General features: G+C 37.9%; 3 protein-coding genes across 3 annotated transcripts; 2 read left to right on the forward strand and 1 right to left on the reverse strand.

The window, feature by feature from the left end:
* Window positions 1-3,121: 3,121 nt before the first annotated feature.
* On the forward strand, window positions 3,122-3,742 carry MELLADRAFT_84135 (uncharacterized protein; the record flags this gene model as incomplete). The annotated part of the gene is made up of 4 exons (XM_007418709.1): window positions 3,122-3,149; window positions 3,244-3,528; window positions 3,620-3,636; window positions 3,728-3,742. The coding sequence occupies 4 exons, from the start codon at window positions 3,122-3,124 to the stop codon at window positions 3,740-3,742; spliced, it is 345 nt and encodes a 114-aa protein (XP_007418771.1).
* Window positions 3,743-5,026: 1,284 nt separating this feature from the next.
* MELLADRAFT_76144 (uncharacterized protein) lies at window positions 5,027-6,041 on the reverse strand (the record flags this gene model as incomplete). Its single annotated transcript, XM_007418719.1, has 5 exons — window positions 5,027-5,255; window positions 5,351-5,405; window positions 5,480-5,535; window positions 5,619-5,678; window positions 5,769-6,041. The coding sequence occupies 5 exons, from the start codon at window positions 5,889-5,891 to the stop codon at window positions 5,199-5,201; spliced, it is 351 nt and encodes a 116-aa protein (XP_007418781.1).
* A 3,190-nt stretch (window positions 6,042-9,231) lies between these two features.
* MELLADRAFT_84137 (uncharacterized protein) lies at window positions 9,232-9,511 on the forward strand (the record flags this gene model as incomplete). The annotated part of the gene is made up of 2 exons (XM_007418710.1): window positions 9,232-9,265; window positions 9,312-9,511. The coding sequence occupies 2 exons, from the start codon at window positions 9,232-9,234 to the stop codon at window positions 9,509-9,511; spliced, it is 234 nt and encodes a 77-aa protein (XP_007418772.1).
* Between the last annotated feature and the right edge of the window lie 10,664 nt (window positions 9,512-20,175).

Raw genomic sequence — 20,175 nt, forward strand, 5'->3', positions numbered from 1 at the left:
CCCAGTTGCATTTTTGGTGGTAAATTTGTGTATCTATTGACAGCTCTTGACAGATTCCAGCCAAGAAGTTGACTGGGTGTACCAGGTTTGTGTGCAACCAGAGGTTTGAACCCAGCTAATATACAAAAAACTTTTGAAAGAAAGTGGCCAAGAAAAAAAATTGACAATCTCATTTTCAGTGTCTTCCTCTATTTTGATTTGTTTTTTATGTCTTCCATTTATCATCTTTACATTCATGTACAATCTCTTACATTAGCTATTTTTTTCCACTTCCTTTACCTCTTTAATGTCTCTTCTTTCAATAGAATCTATTCTTTTTTTACCTGAAGCACTGTGGATGAAAAGTATAGCTTTCTGCTATCTTTTTTGCCTGGATTCTTCTTGGCACTTTTGTTAGAGATTCCAAGATTGAGTGAGTCCAAAAGGCACTATTCTTCCCAATATATGGTGAGCAGAGCTGCAAGCCAGAGTTGACCTTCTCAGTCAATATCTCAATTATACTCTCCAAAAACCATAAAATCTAGAATTCCTTCAAATTACCCATGAGTGATGATTGGATCCTGACAAAAAAATTACATGCCTCTAATATCCACATCCATAAGGCTTATTTGTGGCCCAAACAACTCCATCTGAGTGTTTTCAAATCATTTATTTGATGCAAATACAATGAGTCATCCATCTGACCAATTGTAATTCAAGCTTGACTTAGAATAATTACAAAAAGCACCTTGAAGTGATTCATCAATCATACCAAGAATCCTCACACAAGATCTTCAAGTTTATCAATCATCATCCAAGCAGTCCAGAATGTTGAAAGAAAATCCTGAATGACTTTGAAAATCTTAGCTAAAGAGAATACAATTGAAATATTCAAGATGATAGATTTGACAAAAACATTCAAAAAAATAAAGATCATCAACAATGAAACATAATCTCTTGATACATATTCAGAGCTCACAAAGTCAAATCTGTATACCAAAGTGAGCATAGGAATTCAAAACGACCTGGTCATAATTGTTAAATATAATCAATTTGACAAGGATACCAACAAATGACAAGTTCTTCCAAATCAAAAAATACTTCATAATCTTTTTGGAAGAAACACAATTCATCCATAGCATTCAGTCTTCTTTACCCTATGTAGAATTAATAACCTACAGAATCAGTTTTTTTTGTTTCCTTTACCCACCTTTGGTAAACTTTATTTTGGTTGAACTTGTATCAGTTTAATACATTTAAATCTTCAGTAGCTTATGGAGAACTTACTTCAGCTACTATATTATCTTTAAAGGTTAGCTAAAACAATCAGCTTTCTGGACCATTTTTAAGTTTTTGGATAGCATCAAAGATCTCACAAGAGTGGTTTTCTGTTGGTTTTTCCTTTCAAGGTTGTTTTTCATACTGAGGGTACTCAAAGTTGTATAGTTACATGTATATAGTTGTTGTACATCCTTTTTTTTGGCAAGGAAAAGAACAAAATACACTTTTGACCTCTTTTTCCCCATCAAAAAGAACTATACACAAAAAACTATACACAAACTATACACAACTTTGAATACTGTAACTGAAGTCAAAGTTAACCTCAATTGTCACATGAACCAATGTATGAGTGACTTGATTTGGCCAAAACTTCAGATGGACGTAAGGACATTGGTTGAGTCACAAAGAGGTCTTGCATTTTTTTTGATGGAGAAGGTATGTGGGTTTTTTTTACAGACCTACTCATCAAAGGGTGTTTTCAAGGAAGTCTGGAGGTTGAGGCTTGTGGAGGGTATGGTCAAGATGTTGATTGAGGCTAGCAGGTGCATGATGATATATAAATCATTAGTCTACTTAGAAAACTGTTATGTAGCAGAACAAAAATATACTTTGAGGCTTGTGATGAGTATGTTAGTTGTGAGTTTGAATTCAATGCTTTACATCTTGCAAGCATGTTCATTGCTTTCAGGCGGACTTGAAGATATGATTGATTGACATGCTGCGGACTTTGCGTTCCGGACAAAAGATACCTTAGCTTAAACTAGGTTTTGTCTTAGGTGCTGTTAAGTTCCTTCACAGCAAAAGAAAAGTCCTTTGTTGATCAACCAACGACCTTTGAACACCATTTTCACATTCTAATCTTGAATTGAGTAGATCAAAGTTCAAAATCACCAACAGCTCAAAATCAAACCATCGATTTGAATTTGTACCTAACTTAACCCAAGTCCAATCGTGCAAAAGCTCACGGTAACCCGAAGCCAAGGCACGAGGGACTTGCACATTAAACGACATCTCTGGCGTGACCAATAGCCCCCAAAAGCGAAATTTGGGTCACTTTTGGATGCAACCCATCCTATCTCATTCAACATTACTTTGATGTTGTTTCTGAAACTGGCTGGTATGAGTTCAGCATCTTGTACATAACTTCTATTAGAAAAAAAAGAGAATCAAAAGTGCCAGCTCACAAGAACTGAGCTGGAAAACGAGTAATAAGTTTGTTTAAGGGAGTCAATTGACCATCTCTCGAGCCTTTTTAAGGGTACACATAACAATCTTAGCGGTTGAAATTTCAAATCTCAAAATAAGCAGCCTCAATGAATCAACACGATCATGAGCTCTGTCGAGATTCTGAAGAGGCCATTTCCTTCATAACTCGACAGAGCTCATCTGACTGTTTTTTTGAAGAAAATGCATTTGTGGGTCGTGGTGTAAAAGCGAAGTGAAAAAACACCCACCAAAAGGTGGCTATTAGTCACGCAACGATTGTCGTTTAATGTGCAAGCCCCCTGTGCCAGGGGCGGACGAGTCCGAGAAAAATCACCTGGCACAGTGGGCTTGTTGTTAAGCTAGAATTTGTACTCAATCAATTCTACTTTTTTTTTTCTCAAGTCATCAAACAAAACTTAAACTTCGAAAAAAAAAAACCTCAAGTCTTAAAACTTAACTATCGTAAGCTTAAGATATAATTTCATTTTTATCTTTTATCTTATTTTTTGACCAACCATTCATCTCTTGTTGACCTTCATCATCTTTACCTTATCTTATCAACACCAACTTGATTCTCATATATCAATCACTACTTTCTTGCCAACTATCCACACAAGTCAACTTCAGTTTAAATCAGACACAGCTTAGTCGTTTCATGTCCGTTCAGAACCTGACATCCCGCGGTACGTTTCCATCCTATCTCATCTCATTCTCATCCTCAACTTCAACTTCAACATGACTCTTAATTCATAATCGATCGAACCTGTTTCTCTCTAGATCCCTTCGCCGACGTTGGTGACGATCAAGCAATCAGTACCAAAGCGCCTACCAAAGCACCTGACTACGTTCATATTCGAATCCAACAAAGAAACGGTCGAAAGACTCTTACCACTCTACAAGGTTTACCATCTGAATATGACCCCAAGAAGCTCTTGAAAGCTTTTAAGAAGGATTTCGCTTGTAATGGCACTTTGGTTCAAGATGAAGAGTTGGGTCAAGTTATTCAATTACAAGGTGATCAACGTACCAAGGTGTCTCTCTTGTTGGTCGATGCGGGTATCCGTAAGTCTTTTCTCATCTCCGACCACCGGATCATATCGGATTCGTTTGATGACCTATACTGATCTCTTGGATCTTATTGTGATGATCACAGCCAAGTCGACTATCAAGGTAAGTTATCTTCTTTGTACCATTCATGTTCGATTCATCTCTTTTAATATTCCAACACTAACTCTGCATCTCTTCTCCTTCTACGTTGTAGATCCACGGTTTCTAATCCCGTTCATCCTCCTCCTCCGATCCCATTCTTTCCACAATACAAACATCTTCACCTTCTCACCAGCACAGGTCCAGAACGAGCAGAATGTAGAATGCCTTGGTCTCGATTGAAGAAGAAAGGATCTTAAGCTTTGGTTTGGTTAACTTTTCTTTTCTTGCATCCTGTACTTTGATCTTAGGTTTCGGGTTGTAATACTATATATAGTAGCTTTGCTTCCTTTCTTTTCTTTTTCATCTTCAAAATCGACGTTGTCAATCTTACCTCTTCTGTTGTCAATCTATCCTGCACCCTCTTCTCAATTCTTTTTGCGTGTCTCATCTTTTTTCCTTTTTTTTTACATATTCTTTCTGATTGGGCTTTTCCTCTTGGCCATCAAACATGGAAACAAAGCCTTTCGGGTAAACCATGTCATCTTACATTAGGGGTTTTAAACAAGTCTTCTTGAGCCATCTAACCAACAAAATATTTGCCGTATGGAGATTCTCCTCAGTATTACTCCGCCGGTGAGAGGCCAACACAAGCCACTTGTCATGGCGACAGGTTGAGTCAACTAGCATGATCCTTGAGGTTGCTAGGAAGCCGAGGTTTGGATTCAAGAAGTCAGGAGTGTCAAGACCAAATAGGTATCACCTTTCTTTACCTTGATCTGAACGTCTCATGGTCAACAAGATTCGAGTTGAGGTTCAGAGTCAAATCGTTTCTGTTTACCAATTTGTCTTTCTTTAGCTAAACACCATCCAATCTCAATCACCGGAACAGGTAAACAACCAAGACATAAGTTTTTTTTTTCATTGATTTTGTACTTATAAACTGATCACCCCAAAAAAACCAAAACAAAACAAAACAAGAAAACCTTTGAAAAGAAGAAATGAAATAACAAATTGTGTTTACATGTATAGTTTTTCTCTTTGTCAACTTTTTTAATCATGAGAAGAAATTTGATGTCATAAAAAACAATATCTTTTTCTAAGCAAACAAAAAAAACACTCTGATTTTTTTTTCTTTCAATAATTATATAAACACTTATTAACCACAAAAGCAAAAAAAAGAAACACAAGAGATAAAGAGACCAAAGAAAAGGAAACACGAAAGAAAACTAACCCAAAAAAAGATGATTGGATCTCATGGAAAGTTTGATTCTTTGAAATCATTCTTTAAGGTTATAAAGAACTAAAAAATTGAGAGTACTTAAAAAGAAAAAGGTAAAGGTAAAGGCTAAGCTACATGACAGGAAGTAAGGTAAGGTAACAAGTTGATCAGATGAGTTAAAAGATAAATAAACATTCATCCACATAAGCTGTTGTCTATGGATGAAATGATCTAAAAAAGATTTGAAAGATGAAAAAAAACGATAGATTGATGGAAAAAACCCGTCAAGAATGGTGTAGGAATGTTGTTAAAGGTTCGAGGAAACAAAAAGGGTTTTTTTTATCAATGATATGGGAAGTGGGTTTCATGAGGCTGGAATCTTAGATTCGAGTTCACGTGCTCGATGTTCAGTTTCAGCAAGCTAAAGAAAAAACCCCAAAGTATTACATAATCAGTTTGATGAAACCTGAAAAAAGGAGTTTCTTGGAATATCAAGGAAGGGGTTTTTAAACTAACTTGGTTCTTGAGTTTATTAAGTTCTGAAATCTTATCTTCTAATTCACGACGAGTCCTAAAAAGAATCCAAGAATTAAAGACCAGTTGAACTTCAAGGTTTTGTGAAGTAAGGATAGGAATGATCTTAACTTTTCAAGTATGATTTCTTCCTCTGATGGTGATCTGGTATGTTCCACATTACTTGACTATGTAAAAGAAAGAAACAGAGACCATTAAATCAGTTTCAATGAATTCAAACTTACAAACTTGAAGCGTGATTTGTACTTACTCTGCTTTGTGATTGAGTTCCAGTAGATCCAGGATTAGAGACAGATTTCCCTTTTCGATCCTGATTTGCAAAAGAAAAGCAGAAACAAGAGTTAGATTAGATGAAGTGATATGAAAAGGAAAAGAATGATAAGTTTTTCAAACGGTTTACTTGGCTGATTCGATTAGTTTGTTGAGTTTCATAGATTGGACTAAAGATTGCATCTAATTGTAATGGTTCAGTAGGTTCGATAAAAGGTACGATAGGAGCAAGGTTTTGAATGGTGGTAGTCATGATTGATTGATTGATGGATTGATGTGTTTGGATGGATGGATGGATGGATGGGTTTTTGATTTGGTTGAGTGAAGACTGGTAAAGAGCTCGGTTGATAAAGAAATGTTTGTTGATAGAGTAGAAATCTAATTGAAGTCTTGATTATGAAATTCAAGCACTTAAGTTTAACTTGTAATCCAAAACTTTCAAATTTTCAATCTGATCTTGTTGATTGATTTGATGATATGAAGAGATGAACTTTTGAGCTTTGACCTTGGGATTGAATTCTAATTTGAAGTTCAATTTGGAAATTGAAAAATTGAAAATTGAAAAAAATGAAAAACAAAACAAGGAAAGAAAATCAGAATTTGGTACTTTATGAAATGATTTGAGAATTGATTGGGAATCAAATTGTTTTTAAAAGATGATGATGACGAGCCCTTGACGAGCCATGTTTTGCGCGTAGTCAAGTCAAAAGATCTTCTCAAACTGCAATCTCTTCCCATTCCCTCGGTCAACCTAGTCACCGAGTATACCTCATCGGTCTTCAATCTTTCATGGTTTCAACGTGAGCAATTGGATTCTATCAAACACACACACACACACACACTCCATCACGCTTTTCACCGATGTTGCATCTGATTCTCGTCCTGAAGCCTGCTCACGTACTCCTGCTACCTTCCAACGCTGCGTGAAGACTCAATGGGAAATCTTACATGGAACTTTATCCTCGGTGTAAGAAGTCATATAAACTCAAGAAGCTTAACAACCAAACTCGGTGGTCAACTTGGGCTAAAACAATTGAACTTATTCTTTTTGTACCTTGAAAGCCTTTTTAATTGATAGCTAGTTTTGCAACAAGCACTTATGATTTCGACCTTTGGAATGTGACCTGCTAGTTGATCCTGGTACAAAGGGCTCACTCAATCAATCCCCTTTGACAGTTCAAGATATATTCCGAGTTTTGTAGTGCTCTGAATTTCACCTGCAGTACTCTGCTCTGAAGTTCAAAGTAAACAAACCCCCAAGGATTGCATGGTTTGTCTGCCTTTGTATTACATGCCAAGAAGAATAGACTTGTTCAAATATAAAAAAGAAATTTGAAGTCCATAATTTGAAGCAAACAATTTGGAACTATGTTATCGCTACAGTCTGTACATGAAGGGTATGAGATGTACGAAGCGAGCCAATTTCTATTCGACTTGAAATTTTTGGGGGGTCTCTCAAAGTTGGATTTGAAGTTTGGGATTTGAACCTTTTTAAACCGTATCTTTCCTATCCAAGCATTAAATAAATGTAAATTCGTAAAGCCCCCCCTTCAAGCAAAAACTCGGCATTTATGCCTCCCCTTAGGGCTAGAGCATAACTGCTGAGCTTTTGCTTGAAAGCCGGAGCTTTACAAACTAACATCCATTTCCCAATGACACCCCTACTGTTTCAGCCACCGCTGGTCATAAAGATGACTCCCCGGTTGGCCCTTGAGGGGCGTGAGGTTTCAATTTTGCAGCATCTTACGCCTCTTTTTATACCCGATTCTCAGCTCTGCCCCTCAAATCTTTCAACACCTATTGCCTATACGTACGTTGGGTTGCATTTGGATGTTTTACATTATTCTTTTGACCATCACTTCCATATTCGACATTCTCTTCTTCTCTGTTTACCAATCTCGGCTTCCTTTTCATTTGTTCTTTGCTATCTCCATTTTCCATTAAAACCCTCAACATTTTTCTTCTCTACGCTAAAACTTCAATATTTCCTATACAGGTTCATTCCACTCAATTCTTTATGCCAATCATTCAAAACTCGTGGATCATAAATGATCCTCCTTCATTTCCCTGGTCCCATTTCCGTCTTCCTCACAAACCCACAACTTGCGTTGCCAATTCATTGCTTAAACCGTATACCTTTTTTAATCATGCAGTCCTCAATCATTGCAACTGGCTCAACGTGCCTCATCCATAGTTTCCTAATTTGTACCTTACTCTGTCATTGTACACCACTTGCTCTCCGCTATCTCAATCCTTCCTATTTGAAGCACCACTACAACCATATTTCAGGATCTCGGTTATCCAAGTTTCTCCTATTTAAGAAAAGTTGTCCTGAAGAACAATATTGACTCACCTCTCACGTCTCCCTACTCCTCCATAACCCTTACATTCAAACAATCACTTCGTGCAAAATATCCTTTTTTACCCAATACACATGCTTTCTTTCAACTTACGCTGTCACTAAGCACAAAAGCATCATTCTCTGCTGCCGAATTTGTACAACCTAGCCTTTGATAGTATCTTACCATTCAAAGTTATGCCATGTTTTGCATGAAATCATCCCAAATAGGCATACATTTTCTTCTCATAACTCAAGTCGGTTCATCCTTTGCGTTCTTGACTATTTCTATCATTCAGATGCCATCTTAGGCCTCCACGTTGTTCTTTTGCATCAAATCCCAATATCCCCTTTTCTCTAATTGCATTGAGTTTGCGTTCATACTTCCTACGTCCCATCTTATCCCACCAATCTCTTCTCAACCACCTCGATCACTCCAACAAGACTTCCCAAAAGTCGAGCCATTCCTAACAATCAAAAAATGAGTGGAAGAACTTATCCGATTCGAAAACAATTCATCTTTGAAATTTATTAACATCTATTCACAAAACATAAAGTGAATCTATTTTTCAGACATGAAAACTCAACACCAAAAGAATGTAATTTGATCCAAAGACATCTTTTGAAATTATCAAATGAAGATCCTAATACAAAATCCAAATTAAAGCTACAAGTCATCGCGACTAAAATGATTTCACCAGTTTTAAAATCATTAACCAATCAATCTAAACTCAATTCAACTTTACTCAAAAGTTTTTCACCTCATTTACATGGAAATTTAGTTTGGTTAAGTCAAGATGAATTTAATCCATCCAGACTCCAATCAGCCTTAGACCTTATCTACCCATGCATCGATCTCTACCCAATCACACATTGATTAACTCCCAAAACTGAACCCCGATCAAGCACCAATCATCATTGATTGATTACCATTTGTGATAGGAATGATTGAAGATAAAGTCGAGAGTGAAAAATCTAACGTGGAGGAGCTTAGTCGATTACCTAGCTTGAACCTTTTAAGACAACAGACTTGGCTTGATCAGTACTGCTGGTTCGCGTGTCGTCGGAACTCTTAATTGGGCTCGGGGAGACATGCTCGTACAAAGGCCAAAGACCTTCGCAACATAACTCAAGCTGTGATGATGTCTGATTGTTTAGAATTTGGTCTATAGAGCTTTGATCGATCTGTTATAGTTTAATGATTGACCACATTCAAGGAGACTTTCAACCCTCCAAGAGCTGATCCATCGTTGATATGTCAACCTTCGCCCAAGTTCCCATCAGATCGAGTCCCTTGCTGAAGTAGTTTCTCAGTCTCTCCTCGCCCTCGTGAAGACTCTGTCAACCGTCGTGATCGGCCCATCGTCTCTGGCCCTCCTGTCCGTCCTCCTCATGCGCCTCAAGACGTTCAGCCTACCAACGTTCTTGGAGTCTTTAGTCTTAGTATTCGTACACGAGAATCGGATCTGGAAGCTGAATTTAGTCGGTATGGCAAAGTGGAAAAAGTCGTGATTGTCCATGATCAACAAGTTTAGTTCATTTTTTTTCTTTTTGTTTAACCTTCAGCTTTGTGAAGCTTGTTTTGTGTTTCTCGCGTTTAAATGTCAGAACATATGAAGAAATCAAGATAAACGCTAAACTCATAAACGCAAGTTTTCAAAATACACACAAAGAAATTAATGAACAAATACTGTTTTCTTTTGTTTTTTGATGAGAATGAAAGTTCAAATTCTGCTTTCCTTTGATCAGCTTTGTTCACAACCTTTCTCATGCACACACCAAAAAAGTTGCAGAGGAAAGCAAAAAGCAAGACTGTCCAAAACCCTAACATGTTCATAACTATCTTAATTTAGCTTGATTTATTCTTTCATCTCTTTCTTTATTGTTTTGTTACATTCCCCTTTTCTCTCTGTTCTATCATTCCTTTATTTATTCTTCCATTAATTGTTTTTATCAATTGAGCTACTTCTCATGGCTTAAACATAGAAGGGTTTTTTTGTGAAGCGGCATTATCTTTTGGAGTTGTTGTTTGCTTATTCCTTTTTCTGGTTGAAGGAAGCATCATATACATATATAGACTGGTAAGGTTATAATGTGTTTTTTAAGACAATGACATACCATTTTCATCATCCTGGTTTTTTGGGGAGTTATGATTATGGTCAAAGATGAAGAAAGGATTCCTGAATGAAGAGAGAACAAAAAGAAAGATGAAACTTGAATGAAATGCTAGACTCCTATAATTTGACACAAAGGTAAATGACTTGTGTGAACAAGTTGGATTGCAAAGAGGAAGCTTGATTGTAAAGGTGTGAAAGAAGAACATTGATAAGACTCAGTCTCAGATGATAAGTATATGAGTGAGTAATGTACATTAGAAGAAAGTTTAAGGTGTGTGATGATTTTTGAATCTTTTAGTGTTTGTTTGTCTTGCCCAAAATATTTCAATATTCCCTTTGGATTCTGATTTCAATTGGACTTACATATCTATACGAAAGAAGAAGAAAGTCAAATCTAATAGTGATGATACTTGATACTTCATTTAGATTTTGAGCCACTCAAGAAATATATTCAAGTATGTTAAACTATTGCAGAGAAAAGTGCCAATACTCCAGTATGATTTTCCCTTTGCTTTGGAGTTTGAGATCAAACATATGAAGCTCTGGAAAGAAAAGGTATAACCTTGAATAAGAACTAGATAAATTGCACAAATGCATACATATAGATCTACTCTTTCCCTTTGAAGCCAAAACTGTTTGACTCAGAGGGCTTATCTCAATTTCAATGGAGAAAGTATCCCTGTATAACAGCTTGACTCTGAAGAAGGAGGAAAATCACAGATAAAGTCAAAATGCACTTTAGTCAAAGTCTTGTGACATCACTGAGTTTTATCTGGCTCCCAAAGATTAATGGCTTTGATGAACAATTGTAAGTTGCTTATCAGTGATAGAAGACAAAAAACAAAGTGTACTATACCATCACCTCAAGAACACCAATTTGTCAATGGCCACTCATGCCTGAGTGCGCGCCTGCAGTCAATCAAAGTCATAAGATACATACCCAGACTTCCTAATTGGTCAGATCTCCATAAACATCTTCCCTCTACCTAAGTCAGTTTGCATCTCAATCTGCAACATGTATCTCACATCATACCTACATGCTCAATTGGTATGACTTCCATACCACTCCACTCATTCTACAGTTGTTTTGTGTTTGTATCTGCATCCTCTGTTCTTTGATTTGTACCTATCAATTGTTTGGTGTGTTCAGTCCCTACTTCTCCCTAATTAAATATTATATTTCCATTGCCTGAACTATGAACTTGGCATTTCTCCCCAATTCTTTGTCTTGTCATTTCAGCAGTCCTGCATGTGATCCTACTGATTGTTTATTCCTTCATCCCATTCAGCATTAGTTTCATTATCTCTTACTCATTCTGCCCAAGTTATTTGGGATGAATGCATCATCACTCAACATATCTATTATACAATTAGCATAAGTTTTATATCCTGTCCTTCGCCCTATCCTGTAGTAGGAGCAGCATCCAATTTCTAAACTCAACTCTGACTATTTCCTTCTGTTCAACCGTTTTTTATATTCCTCCACTTCATCCCTATATCTCATGTGCAATTGCCGTCTATGCACCAGTGCCAACTGTCAGCTGTTCTCAGACAGTAGTATGGACCCTCTCACAGGGCTGTCTGAGACATGTCTTCTTGGCCATCAGCAGTCACTCACAGCCATTCCGTTTCTAATACACGCAAATTCAGGTAAGCTCTTAATCTCTCCGTCAGACCATAACCTATACACAGATATAGTGCGTGTACCGCCCTACTTGCCTACAATCAATCTCCTCTCATTGATCCTCATCAAATCACTTCATGTGACAACTATATTCAATAACACGGTTAATCACTCCACAAAAAAAATTGGATCACAAGTAATAATGTAATGCATATGCTCTCAAAGTGCGCATTGACTATATATACCCAATAACACCGTTAACCACTCCACAGCATGACTAATCTTCAATATAGTCCTCCCATTTCAGCTGTCATGAATCTGTGGGTTTCTTCGGATTGCTCTATGTAAACCCCAATAGTCACTGGGAAGAAAAATCAAATTTTCAATCTATGTACTTATTAAAAGACAGCCTTTCTAAATTCAATGCTGAGAATACTCTTCTTCACTTCAAGCTTCTTGAGCTTGGTTTACTTATAAGCATTTGATTGGGAAGTTAATCTTTGGTCTCAATTTCATTCTGCACCACTTCATTCAAAATTGGATGTTGCTCTGATAATGAACCACACTGGTTTTAATCTCACGAGGGAAAACTTGATTTTGAATTTTGAGTCTCTTCTTCCATCCTTTTCTCAGTATAAATTTCCAAAGAAAAGTTATAGTGATCTGGCATCTCTATTAGTCTGATTACTTCTCTACACATCTATCCCTGTAAGTCTGACCATGACTACTATGAACCAACATCAATGAATTCCTTTCCATGCCTACTGAAAAAAATCATTATTAGAGTCAATTTTCATTGTCTCAGAGGCATGTTGTCTGTAATACGGGTAAGGATTCAACTTCAGCAAGGTGGCTAAAGTAATTTGATCCGAGTTCAATCCTTGAGGAGTTGATGTAAACAAATACAGTAGATCAGAAGTGAACAACTTCAATCAAGAAGAGCTAAAGTACCTTCTGGTCTCTGTAATGGACTCTACACTTTTCTCTGTGTTAGGATGGTGGGAAACACCTAAGGCTACATATTTATGCAGAGCTAATGGGAGGCATGAATACTACTGAGCATTGAGGGCGGGCGTGCCCGCCTCAGGTCTAGTTTACATGAAGACAATAAACCGGTTATGTAACACTAAATTGATATCTCTTCAAAATCATACTAAAGAGTGTTCTGATGGTCATTGTCAATTCTTTTTGGATTTGGTAATCTAGCTGATGATGCCAGGATCTACACAGCCTCTCAGCTCTGGGCATCAATAGAACAACTCGTCTTGGGAAATCTGGCATCTGCTGATCTCACTTGTTGTATGAATACCTTTTGAAGTTTTGGGCACCGTAGGTCGGCTGAATTGTATATCAATCACCGTGACCTTTTACTGATGGTCTCTTAAAAATCACAGGCTTAATCAAGTTTACCGGTCCTTACTACCTTGTCACTATAAAAACTCAATTGTTGAATGACTGATGTGCATGTCCCGCCACACCAATCTCTTTATCATTTTTTTTGTATCTATTGTTTTTATCATTTCATTGTTCTATTGTCCTTATCATTTCATTGTTTTATGGTATTTATCATTTCATTGTTTTATTGTTTTTATCACTTTATTGTTTTAACCTTTATTGGTCGTGTCATTTCATCAATGTTGGGGCTTTGAACTACAAATCATCATTGTTATAACAGTGCTTTATAGGAAATTTAATTGTGCCGTTATTAATCAAAACGGATCTGAAATAAGTGAACTCAAAACCAACCCGTAGACATCTTTAGGACAATCTAGGAGATATCTAAAGTTGATCCAAAGCTCTATCAGTCATTTGTGTATTGGTGCTGCGTGCGCCCTCACAACAAACCTCGAGGGATGTCAGATGGTTGTCGATTTGCGCGCTCTGGGCAGCCGGATGGGCTCTGCTCAGGCGTATGAACGTCGGAGTCTGACAGATGTTTCCCGGTGTGCTGTGGGGGGACGTCCGTCCCCCACCAAGAAAAATCGGACACCCGGTGGACATCCAAGTGTCCTTGTGGTGTAGGGAAATCACAAATAAGTATAACTACTCCTTGCCCCGCCCCCGGATCCCGCACCCGTGATGGCGGGAGCCGGGATCAGTTTGGCCAAGGAAATTTCCGCGGGGAATCACCGGGGAAAGTTTTGGCAGAAGAGCCAATTCCCCACGCTCCCTGGGGTTTGTTTTTACTGTTGTTCTCAACAAGCTTGTCCAAGTTTTCCCACGAAGCTTTTGAGCAGTTTGGCACCAAATTTTTGGCAAGCTTTGTAAGAACAATAATAAACAAAGAAGTCAAGTGGGAGAGGGAGCAGAGAAGACTTGTTGAGAGTAGTTTAATCGATTTTGATTGCAATTTACAAATATCATTTGTGATCCCAATCATCCAGTACATCAAAATAAGCTGGACAAAACACACAGTACCACACCTTGACACAGAGAAGTTGCTCAACTGTATCAGGGTTGAGCAACAATCTTGCATATGAAAGGACAGCACAACCTTTGGAAAACATGTGCTCGGAAGGGAAACTGGTTGCTGGAATAGCAAGCAATGCCTTTGCCATTGCAGACAGGAGAATAAGGGCCTGTTCAGGTGAAACCCGAAAGTAACTTTTGGCCAAAAGCTTCACCAAAACCAAAAAGCACTTTTGACCAAAAGTAGCTTTTGATTTTGGTCAAAAACTCCTGTGTTTGGTAAAGTTCTTTTGATCAAAATCAAAAGCTACTTTTGATCAAAAGTTGGTTCAATTTCAAAAGCAGCCTTGAGGCTGTTTTTGAGACAAAAAGTAGCTTTTGCCCCACCTCAATCAATCATTTCACAGTTCACCCCATCTTCTATGTACCCCTCCACCCTTTTATATGCTTCACACACCTGTCTCCCATCCACCTTTCTTCCCTATCATTGTCTTTGTCTTTGCCTTACGATTGATTGTCCTCTTTTTAACAACTCTTGTCGTCTTTTGATAACTCTCTTGTCTATCTATAACAACTCTCTTGTATTTTTAAGAACTCTCATTGTCGTCTTGTGACAACCCTTGTTGTTGTCTCTTAACAACTCTTGTTGTCTCTTAACAACTCTTGTCGTCTTTTTAACTCTTTCAATCGAGTTGATTGTGAATTGAGAACTTTCATTGAACAAACAAGTATCAAAGAATGTATGTATAGTTGAAGAATGATGGGGGTCTTTGATGACCATGATGGATGGGTGAATGTGTGATTGTTTGAATTTCAAGTTTTGGTCACAAAGGGTTCTTGAATGATTGTTACCAAACACTCGACCGGTGATCAAAAGGTCAAAGATGATCATTTTGATCTTTCATTGACCTTTTTGGTCAACTGTTTGGTAAACAAAGAAGCCAAAATACAGCTTTTCATTTTGCCCCTTGAAATGGGGCAAAATGAAAATTGGTTTTTGTGTAACAACTTGTGGGAAAAACAGCCAAACAGGCCCTAAGCCTTGGTTCCCTGGAATTTTACACTCATAAGCACAAAATTCCAAAGGGCAAATGATAAAGTGTAAAATATGCAGCGTGCAATCATGTTTCACCACCAATGAGATTGAATTTTGCACCTCAACATTTACACCCTATCCTGAAGTGCAAAGTAGATATGTGCAAAATTGCACATTCAATACTGGTGAAAAGCAATTTTGCACTCCATTTTCAAGAGTGTGTACACTATGTGGGTCATATGCTAACTTAACTAAGTCCACCTTAGGTGTACCAAAAAAACACAACAAGGGTGTATGCCCAAAGGGGACCTACAACCAATTTTGTGATTCTTGGTGACAGAGCAATTGCCTTTTGGTGGTGAAAAAAGATTCACAATTAAAAGATTTTTATGTGATTGTGTTTTTGGTGTGCTCACACTATGTAGAAGTCCTACTTCTTTCACATATTTCCTTTGTAAAATAAAGTTCCTCTCTTGTTCAAAAAGAGCTCTTTTGAAATTTCAGAAATTGACTGCTACAATGTTACACACTCTCACCAATGTATGTAATCTTCTATTACATTCCTTATCATTGCAAGGGCTGGTTTGTTGGATGATAGATCAAGGCATCCATTCTACTCCTTGCAACAATCAAGGTACACTCCTTATTGTTGCAAGGGCTGGTTTGTTTTCATGATGAATCCACAAGTTGTCCTTCCAGGCCCTTGTGACCATTAAGGTACAGTCTGTTTGGTGCAAGGGCTGGGTCAAGTGGCCTCTAGAGTATATCAGTGCCCATATCATGCCGTATTGATGATTTCTCACATATAAATATCTTGACTCCCCATGCTTGGAAAGACTTTTCACTCCAACAGCTTTGCTATTTTTACCTTTTTCCTTTAATACTTCTGTACACCTAGGAAATTGGCCATAGAGATCTGCTATTTTCCTTGATCTTTGGTTTTTTTCCTTGAGTACTTCTGTACACCCAGGAATTTTATAAAAATATCTGTTATTGTCTTTGATATTTTGATTTTTTCCTTTAGTACTTCCATACAGCTAGGAAATTGTTCAAAAATATATTTGTCCTTGCTGTTTTCTGGCTGACTGCAACTGGCTTGGGTTGGTGTGGGACTTAAATCAGTATAGGAATCTATCAAAACTCAGGACTTTGCTACAAGTGCTGGCAATATGGGGATTGAGACACAAGCCAGTAATCAGAGATGTTTCATGTTATACAATTTGATGGGATGAGAAGAGAAAAAAATCAAAAGAGCAAAAAACCCATTCATATCATTTTGAATTGTTCAACCTCTCCAAATAAGTCCTTTACAAACACATTAAACAGTATAGATCCAGTTAGCAACATGACCAAGACACCCTCAGAGTTACACCGTACTATTAAGATATGTTATTACATACATGGTCTCCATTTGGATCCAAAAATGTCTGTGCAAAGCCTTCTCAAATCTGAAAAACCTGCCCTTGTTAAGATTCATCAATTTTGGGGAACATTGACTGAGTGGAATGCAACCAAGAAGATTATAATCAGTATCAAGGATCTGAGCCCTGATGGTTCAGAACAACAGGAGGAGTTTATCCTGAGCCAGGTGATTTAGTGTTCAATGTTTCAAATCATATCTCATTTTATTGTTCAGTACTAACTCGATGATAAATTATGCAGACCAAGACCATTGTTATATGTGAAGAGTTATGGCAAGGTGGAGCTCCAATGGGAGTTTTCTACAGCTCTAAGCACATGCACAAAACATTCTTGGAAATGCAAGCCCAGGAAAACAGAGCCAGACTCATTTGCAATAGCATGCCTTTCCTTTATGCACCGATTTACTCAAAGATTGAAGATCCAAACATAGCTGATGAAAAGGTCCAAACAAAGAAAATTGTGAACTTCATCAAGGGAAATAGGGTCTAACAGACTGAGACAGATGTGTTGGCTGAATTTTCAGAGAGTCTCAAGAGAATCTCACATTCTGAGGAATTGACTTCAAGCAAATTGGATTCCCAATGACTCAAGCAAGTATGCAACTATGTTACTCAATGATATCTTGACCTTGGTCATTCTTTGTAACTGACTGTTTTAACTGTAAAAAAATAAGATTTGATATGCTCAACACTGTGTGATGGAAAGAAACATTTATAAAGGTAGACCGGCAATCCTAGCTCTGTACTGATGAGGCAACGGGCTGACAAATAAAACTAGAGTACTGAACCCTGCCAAACCTGAAGGAAGGAATGGGGGAGGGGTAAAGTGATAAAAAGAACTATAATGTAAAAGAGATGAGAGAGAGAAAAAGAGCCATCTGAAAGAATATGACATGTCAAAGTAATGGTTCAGTTGGGTTGAGGATAATAGTCAAGGTGTGCTCCGGAACCAAAGATCCGACGGATATCCGTTGGAGCATCCGTCAGATCCGGATGTCGGAAAGGATTTTGAAACCATCTGGTGACTGGATAATCCGGCGGTTCGGTTGTTGGAATGGCCTGAACACGCCGGATACCGCAGCTTACACGTGTTGTCAGGGACCCGGACCCGGTTTTTTGGCTGGATCATCCAACGGATCCGGATACCGGAAAGGCCTTTGACATCATCCGGTGGCCGGATAATCCGGCGGTTCAGTTGTCGGAATTGCTTGAGCTTGCCGGATATCGGCCGGAGCACACCTTGAGATAATAGAAGATTGATAATGAGAATGTGTGTGTTAATCTCACCTTCAAAATAAATTTCACTGATGGGGAAAAAGATTCAGAAGTGAAAGGTGAGGGGTTAATAAGAAAAACACACAGTACACAAATTTTCACAATCTCAACATAAAACAGAAAAATTTAAACAAACTACTCCTAATCAATCCTAATGCAGAGATCTTTTTACAACAAAGTCCTACTTTATAAGCCTCCACTGTATGTAACACATTCCAAATGACCGGATTTGTCAATGACAGTTGAGTGCCTTCTATCTTGATGTTTTAAAATTGAATATTTTCAATTGACTACTCTCTACCTCAATGGTTTTGAAACATTGCCAGAGGATAAATACTCCAACATAAACAATATCTGCAAACAAGATCCCAGTTGTAATTTTATCCATGATTGGTTTTACTTGCAAATGATTCAACAGGCTTTGATTACAAAACTCTCCATCATTTGTTGCATGTGGTGTCTCTTACTGGGTCAATGACTATCTACACTTCCTGGGATTGACATCCTCACAAGAAACAGCACTTTCAGCTATAATTTTGGCCTGGCTGGTGAAAAGGCAATCATTGGAGCCGCATTCTCAAAGTCACACAGTCAGACAGTTCTTGGTACTTGGCAGCATTGATATCCAAGCTCACATGCACAATCCTTGCACCAAAGCAACCACCGATTTGCTTCACCAATTGTATGGGTATCTTCATTTCCTCCCTGACCATCTAGTCAAAGAAATTGACATAGCCAAACTCAGGGTTGAGAATCTTATCATATGTATCCGCAACAGTCAAAAGCAACCATTTCTTTCAAATCTGGTCAATTCTTACAAACAAAGAGGAAAGAAATCATTGGACACTGGTGCTAAAGTCTCAGCTCACTGAAACTCACCTGGATTATGTAGTCAAGAAAGCCACACCAGGCTAAAAGTGCTCCAGATAGTCTATAGCAATGTCTGCAATTGACCCTATAAAAATATACAAACCAAGGATCATGATGTTGAAGATGATGAGTGCAAGTGACAGTTCTGCCTCAGGGGTTTCTTAAATTCTTACACATTGCAATAACAAGACCGGTGAGGATTCAGCAAAGTTCCACAAGTTTCTCCAAGTGATAGAGGAAAATATGGGAGCTTGTCTCAATTTTGAATCCCTTATCAGATAATGTTTTCCTGTGGGTCATAAGGACAAGTCTCTTGAAAGCATTCTGAACCTCCCAGGCTTAGCACACACAATGTGGAATGTGTCAAGAAAGGTCCTCAGTCATCACTGGGGTGATCCAAATGATTCATCAGACACTGGGCTGCATTGGAAATCTGAAGCACTTGGAGTGAAAACCAATAAGCTACTGTCACAGCAAGATTTTAACTCATTGATGCAAGTAATTCACAAAGGTCACACAGCCACAATGGTATTTTTGTTGAAGTAAGTCACCTTCTGCTTTCAGCAAAAACACTCTTGTAGTGAGATCTGACTTTCTCCATTTGAAATTCAGACAAATCATTGAATCTTGGCCACATGAGCTGAACTTTGAAAAGCCTGGTGTGGCTCAATCAGTTATTGACAAATGCTACAAAAAGTATTTTACTTGTGAACCTTTGGGCAAATCCTCAAAGACCGGGGATTGGACAATGCACAACATGTGCCTTCAACTTTGCAACTTTGCTTCAATTGTGGAGGGCAACAAAGCAATGAGAGCAGGAGACAATGGCCAAGTGATGTTAATGTGGAAAAGATGGGTGGTGATGGCTCAAGCAATGGGACTGTCACATTACACCTGTGATTTATCTTGATGCTTGAGAAATACCTGCCCAGAAAAATGGCAAAAGTGTTCAAGCATTCACTTCTCATTCTGACAAGTGGCCAAGAAGGACACTATTTAGCCAAATATTTTCATCTTGAGATTCAAAATTATTGGCTAAATCTTTTTTTTGATCACTCGGTATGCTTCCAATTTGAGAATCTCATTTTATTTCACTTGATAAATATTTTTATTGATAACTTTTCTAATCACAAAGGGTCAAGGTACTAAAATCAATCACCTGATGGACAGGGTTGTAAGGAAGAATAATGGATTTAGACCACAGGTTGACTTTACATATGGGATTACAGATGGATTAGTAGATTAGCTATATACTTCTTTGGATTTTGTTTCTTTTCTTTTTCTTTTCTTATTCTTTTTGAAGATTTCTCTTTCCCTCCTTCTCTCTGTTATAGACGCTCTAGTTTGATAGACTCAGGATATACATTTGTTAGGAAGTATATCTAGGTGTTAGTTCCGTCTGGCTTTGGCATTGTGAGTCTGAGCTTAAGTGAAGGTCAATATTCAT

Source organism: Melampsora larici-populina (assembly GCF_000204055.1).
Source record: "Melampsora larici-populina 98AG31 unplaced genomic scaffold MELLAscaffold_102, whole genome shotgun sequence".
Classification (NCBI taxonomy): domain Eukaryota; kingdom Fungi; phylum Basidiomycota; class Pucciniomycetes; order Pucciniales; family Melampsoraceae; genus Melampsora; species Melampsora laricis-populina.